At 48.2% G+C, this 6,000-nt stretch overlaps 1 protein-coding gene across 3 annotated transcripts in view; it reads left to right on the top strand.

Annotated features, from left to right (window-relative positions):
* The first annotated feature begins 3,674 nt into the window (after positions 1 to 3,674).
* The window catches only part of LOC138554393 (zinc finger protein 268-like), a 291,837-nt gene continuing 289,511 nt past the window's right edge, over positions 3,675 to 6,000 (top strand). For 2 of the 3 annotated variants that reach the window (XM_069642588.1, XM_069642590.1), the window contains exon 1: positions 3,675 to 4,987. In XM_069642588.1, coding sequence (XP_069498689.1) covers positions 3,930 to 4,987 — 1,058 coding nt within the window. In that variant the 5' untranslated portion in view covers positions 3,675 to 3,929. The remainder of the gene's footprint in view (positions 4,988 to 6,000) is intronic. The other variant, XM_069642589.1, reaches the window with a different exon arrangement.

Genomic DNA, 6,000 nt, shown 5'->3' with positions numbered 1-6,000 from the left:
CAACCATGCAGCAGCTATCGTCTACAAGTCCACGAGCAATTCGTTCAGAGGCTAGGATGGCATCAGCAGGGTTCAAGCTAATCTCACTAATACACTGCCATGCATCTGCTATCTGGGACTATTCCACTGGCCATTCGTTCAGAGGCTAGGATGGCATCATCAGGGTTCAAGCTAATCTCACTAATACACTGCCATGCATCTGCTATCTGGGACTATTCCACTGGCCACTCATTCAGAGGCTACGGTGGCTTACCAGCAGGGTTCAAGCTAATCTCACTAATACACTGCCATGCATCTGCTATCTGGGACTATTCCACTGGCCATTCGTTCAGAGGCTAGGATGGCGTACCAGCAGGGTTCAAGCTAATCTCACTAATACACTGCCATGCATCTGCTATCTGGGACAATCCGACTAGACATTCATTCAGAGGCTACGGTGGCTTACCAGTAGGGTTCCAGCTCTTCTCAACATTGAGCAGCCCATCAGCTGCTTCTTTTGCAAGTCCACTATCCAATGGTTCAGAGGCTAGGATGGCGCACCAGCAGAGTCCAGCCCTGGTCAACTATATGCTGCTATAGAGCTGCTATCTTGAACGGGTCCACTAGTTATTCGTTCAGAGGGCATTATGGCGTACCAGCAGGACTGGTTGATGTCAGTGTAGCGGGATAAAAATGAGTGTCCTTTCACTAACCATCCATTCAGCTGTTATGGTCCATTCCCATGCTTCAAATGCAAGTATCTCTACCTCAGCAGTGGCTCCAGGTTAAAGCTCTTTTTAAAAAAATTTAGCTGGTGTTTGATGCACTCTATCACCACCTTGTGTCACCCAAGTGAAGTAAATAATGGCAACTGGGCGATGAGGGCTGTGGTGACCGATCTCCCCCAATGTTGTAGGTAAGTGCTTCTCACCTGTGCTGCAGAGATCTTGGACACTGAAGCTCAGGAGGGTGGAACAGGACACTTCCCTCAAACCCCCACTATTATGTAACCACTAATCCTAATGGTAATTTAAGGGAAGGCTAATAACTATCCCCTCCTTCCCCAAGGACCATCAACAACTATCCTGCCTAGTAGCCACTTCACCCTAGATACTCCTATGCTAAAAGAGATTATGAACACACCAGCAGCAGCACTGGTGAACTTTGCATAACCACCTCCAGCAGCAGGTGCTCTTCCTCTCCCAGGGGCCATCCACATTCCCACCCACTAGGCACATCACCCTAGATACTCCTATGCTAAAAGAGATGATGAACACACCAGCAGCAGCACTGGTGAACTCTGCAGAACCACCTCCAGCAGCAGGTGTGCTTCCTCCCCCAAGAACTATCCACATCATTCTTGCACATCAGGCACTTCACCCTAGATACTCCTATGCTAAAAGAGATGATGAACACACCAGCAGCAGCACGGGTGAACTCTGCAGAACCACCTCCAGCAGCAGGTGTGCTTCCTCCCCCAAGGACTATCCACATCATTCTTGCACATCAGGCACTTCACCCTAGATACTCCTATGCTAAAAGAGATGATGAACACACCAGCAGCAGCACGGGTGAACTCTGCAGAACCACCTCCAGCAGCAGGGCTGCTTCCTCCCCCAAGGACTATGCACATCATTCTTGCACATCAGACACTTCACCCTAGATACTCCTATGCTCAAAGAGATGATGAACACACCAGCAGCAGCAGGTGAACTCTGCAGAACCACCTCCAGCAGCAGGTGTGCTTCCTCCCCCAAGGACTATCCACATCATTCTTGCACATCAGGCACTTCACCCTAGATACCCCTATGCTAAAAGAGATGATGAACACACCAGCAGCAGCAGCACTGATGAACTCTGGAGAACAACCTTCAGCAGCGGGTGCTCTTCCTCCCCCAGGGGCCATCCACATCAATCCTGTCCACTAGGCACATTATAATATATACTCTGATGCTAAAAGAGATGATGAACACACCAGCAGCAGCACTGGTGAACTCGACAGAACCACCTCCAGCAGCAGGTGAGCTTCCTTCCCAGGGGCCATCACCTCATTACTGCCTCTACCCACATTTCCTTTGAGGTTCCTATGCTAAAAGAGATGATGAGCACACCACCAGCAGCAGCACTGGTGAACTTTGGAATAGAACCACCTCCAGCAGCACTCGTGAGCTTCCTCCCGCACGGGCCATCCAGGGGCCATCGCCTCATTCCTCCCTTCATCCACTTTCCCTTTGAGGCTCCTATGCTAAAATAGATGATGAACAGAACAGCAGCAGCACTGGTGAGCTTTGGAGTAGAACCTCCAGCAGCAGATGAGCTGGGGAGCTGCCTAACCTATCCTTTGATGGCTGTGTCAACAGTTGCTTTACACCCGTGCTGCTGATGAATAGGTCACCAGCACCTCATTACTGGTGCACTTTTCAGTTTAAGAAATAGATCAAGCAGTGTGACCTGCCCTCTGATGCACACTACTGCACTGTTTATACCCCACAGGGGGCTGATGCAGGGACACCCCAGCACTTGTGATCTCTGCATTAGCACTGGATGAACTAGAGCAAGCAGTGTGACCTGCCCTCTGATGCACACTACTGCACTGTTTATACCCTACAGGGGGCTGATGCAGGGATACCCTGCACTTGTGATCTCTGCATTAGCACCAGATGAACTAGAGCAAGCAGTGTGACCTGCCCTCTGATGCACACTACTGCACTGTTTATACCCCACAGGGGGCTGATGCAGGGACACCCCAGCACTTGTGATCTCTGCATTAGCACCAGATGAACCAGAGAAAGCAGTGTGACCTGCCCTCTGATGCACACTACTGCACTGTTTATACCCCACAGGGGGCTGATGCAGGGACACCCCAGCACTTGTGACCTCTGCATAAGCACCAGATGAACTAGAGAAAGCAGTGTGACCTGCCCTCTGATGCACACTACTGCACTGTTTATATCCCACACCAGCACTTGTGATCTCTGCATTAGTACCAGATGAACCAGAGCAAGCAGTGTGAACTGCCCTCTGATGCACACTACTGCACTGTTTATACCCTACAGGGGGCTGATGCAGGGACACCCCAGCACTTGTGATCTCTGCATTAGCACCAGATGAACCAGAGAAACAGTATAACTCTGCCTGTACTGATACACTCCACACTTTCCTCTTGCACCTCAAAGGGTGGTGAGTAATAGGCAGGCAGTGACCCCAATATTTGAAACAACCTGAGGAACACATTGGACGACTGACATTTGGTGCTATCAACATGGTGTATTCAGTCACGTGGCCCCAAACAAAATTTGCCAAACAACAAAAATACTTCCCCTGCATTCTAGCCAATAGCACCACAGGCCTTGACTTCCTCTTTAGGGGTACCCCTCACCCTATAACTCAGCAAGGTAGGTGCTCGCCCCAGGCATCTGTATTCACCTTGCGTGACCCAGGTTCAAATCCCAGTGGTGCTGACTCAGCATTTAACCCTTCCCGGTTTCTTTCCATGGAGCACCTTTACATTGGGAAATAGCATCTGTTATTACAGCGTTTGGAACCCGGCATGAAGCGCTATATATAATGTGATAGCAATGTTAGTTATTATATTTCACCTACTGTAAGATTTGGCAAACAGTCTGAAAGCCCCCCTCCCCCTCCCCCTCCTTAATTCATGCACTCACTGGCCATTATTTCTCATTTACAGGTGAGCAGCAGTGATAACTGCAACAGCCCTCCAGCAGAAGTACAGCACTACAAGTCAACTGAGGGAGAGTGATCAGAGATCACGCTAAGGCTCGATGCATGGGAGCATCCATTCTGCACTGCATCTTTGCTCTGAACCTGCATCCTGGCTCACATCAGATGATCTGTACTGAGAACAGACTAATACAAGTGTGCTGAGTTCAAGAAGGCATCACCCAAACCTCACACTTGTACAGATATCACAGCATCCTGATGGCAAAATGACACAGTGTACTGAGCGTGAGAAAAGCTTCAGTCATGGCTCCCATCTATCCAGGAATCAGATGTTGCAGATGGGGGAGAAACTACACCTGGGTAGTGAGCGTGAAAAATGCTTCACTCTAAGCTCTCATCTGTTAGCAAATCAGGGGATCCATGCTGGGGGGAAACCATACCAGTGCACAGAGTGTGGCAAAAGCTTCACTCAAAGCTCCACTCTGTTAGCACATCAGAAGATCCATGCTGGAGAGAAAACGTACCAGTGCACGGAGTGCAATAAAAGATTCAGGCATTGCTCTTCACTTTCCAACCATAAGAGGCTGCATACAGGAGAGAAACCGTACCAGTGCACAGAGTGTGAGAAAAGCTTCACTCTGAGGTCTAATCTGTTATCACATCAGAGGATACATACTGGAGTGAAGCCATACCAGTGTACGGAGTGCGAGAAAAGCTTCACTCATCACACTAATCTGTCCAGGCATCAGATGCTGCATACAGGAGAGAAACCGTACCAGTGCACAGAGTGCATGGAAAGCTTCACTCAGAGCTTTAATCTGTCCAGTCATCAGATGCTGCATACAGGAGATAAACCATACCAGTGCACGGAGTGCAATAAAAGCTTCAGGCATTGCTCTTCTCTTTCCAGGCATCAGAGGCTGCATACAGGAGAGAAACCACACCAGTGCACAGAGTGTGAGAAAAGCTTCCATCTGAAATCTAATCTGTTATCACATCAGAGGATTCATACTGGATTGAAGCCATACCAGTGCACGGAGTGCGAGAAGAGCTTCACTCAGAGCTCTAATCTGTCCAGGCATCAGATGTTGCATACAGGAGAGAAACCATACCAGTGCACAGAGTGTGAGAAAAGCTTCCCTCTGAAATCGAATCTGTTAACACATCAGAGGATCCATACTGGAGAGAAGCCATACCAGTGCACAGTGTGCAAGAGGAGCTTCAATCAGAGCTCTCATCTGTTATCACATCAGAGGATCCATACTGGGAAGAAACCATACCAGTGCACGGAGTGCACAAAAAGCTTCACTCAGAGCTCTCATCTGTTATCACATGAGATTCTGCAAACTGGAGGGGAAACCATACCAGTGCACGGAGTGCAAGAAGAGCTTTAGTATGGGTTCTTCTCTCTCCAGGCATCTGATGCAGCAAACTGGGGAGAAACTGTAACGGTGCACAAAATGCATGCAAAGCTTCACTCTGGGCTCTAACCTGCACAAACCTGAAATGGTCCACGCTGGCAGGAAACTGAACCAGTGCACAAGAAACGCTTTGCTCAGAAGTCTGCTTTGTGCGTCATCAGAAGATCCATTCAGCGGTGAGGCCTACCAGACTTGTAAACACAGAGGTCCCAGGTTGCTCATGGGGAAAGCATTGAGGAGAACATGTACAGATAACCTGAAAGATTATAATACAAAAAAAACCTGGACTGGATGAGCAGCAAGCTCCTGACATGGATCTTGGTTGCTGCAGTGTATGTGTTAAACCATATATTTATGTGTACAGGTAAAGCATTCATATATTGCTTCATCGTGTCATGAAGAACCTTTGCTTATGTCATTAAATTGAGTTGCAAATTACAGCTGATAGCCCAGCCTCATTCTGCATAGAAGTGTCAATGTTAAGTGTGAAATACCTTTCTCCAGTACAGAAAGGCCAACTTTGAAAGATCCCAACATTATTTTTTGTTTGTTTAAAAGGTTTAGGATAACAAAGTCCAACATCTCTATTTCTTTATTTACTATAGAATTTCATGCCTGTATAATATGTAAATCCTTTAAGAAGCAATATTCATTATCTTATTCTAAAAGTACTTCTTGTCTTTAAGAGATAAAGAGAGTCTCACGCCACTTAATGGCTGTCCCGTGTGGCGAATGTGGGCTCGCAGGGTCCCATTCTGGTGCATGTATCCGCAATGTGTTCGTCGTTCTGCACATGCACAGTCCTGAGGGCTACACAGTTGCTTCCGCTTGCCCTTCAAGCCTCGATTCCGCCCCGCAGCACTATTTCAGGAACCAAGCCAGTTGGCTCAGCGAGCCTCAACGCGGTTCCCGGCTA

Source organism: Ambystoma mexicanum, unplaced genomic scaffold, assembly GCF_040938575.1.
Source record: "Ambystoma mexicanum isolate Mex_15411 unplaced genomic scaffold, UKY_AmexF1_1 Mex_scaf16, whole genome shotgun sequence".
Classification (NCBI taxonomy): domain Eukaryota; kingdom Metazoa; phylum Chordata; class Amphibia; order Caudata; family Ambystomatidae; genus Ambystoma; species Ambystoma mexicanum.
This window is presented reverse-complemented; position numbering and strand designations above follow the sequence as displayed.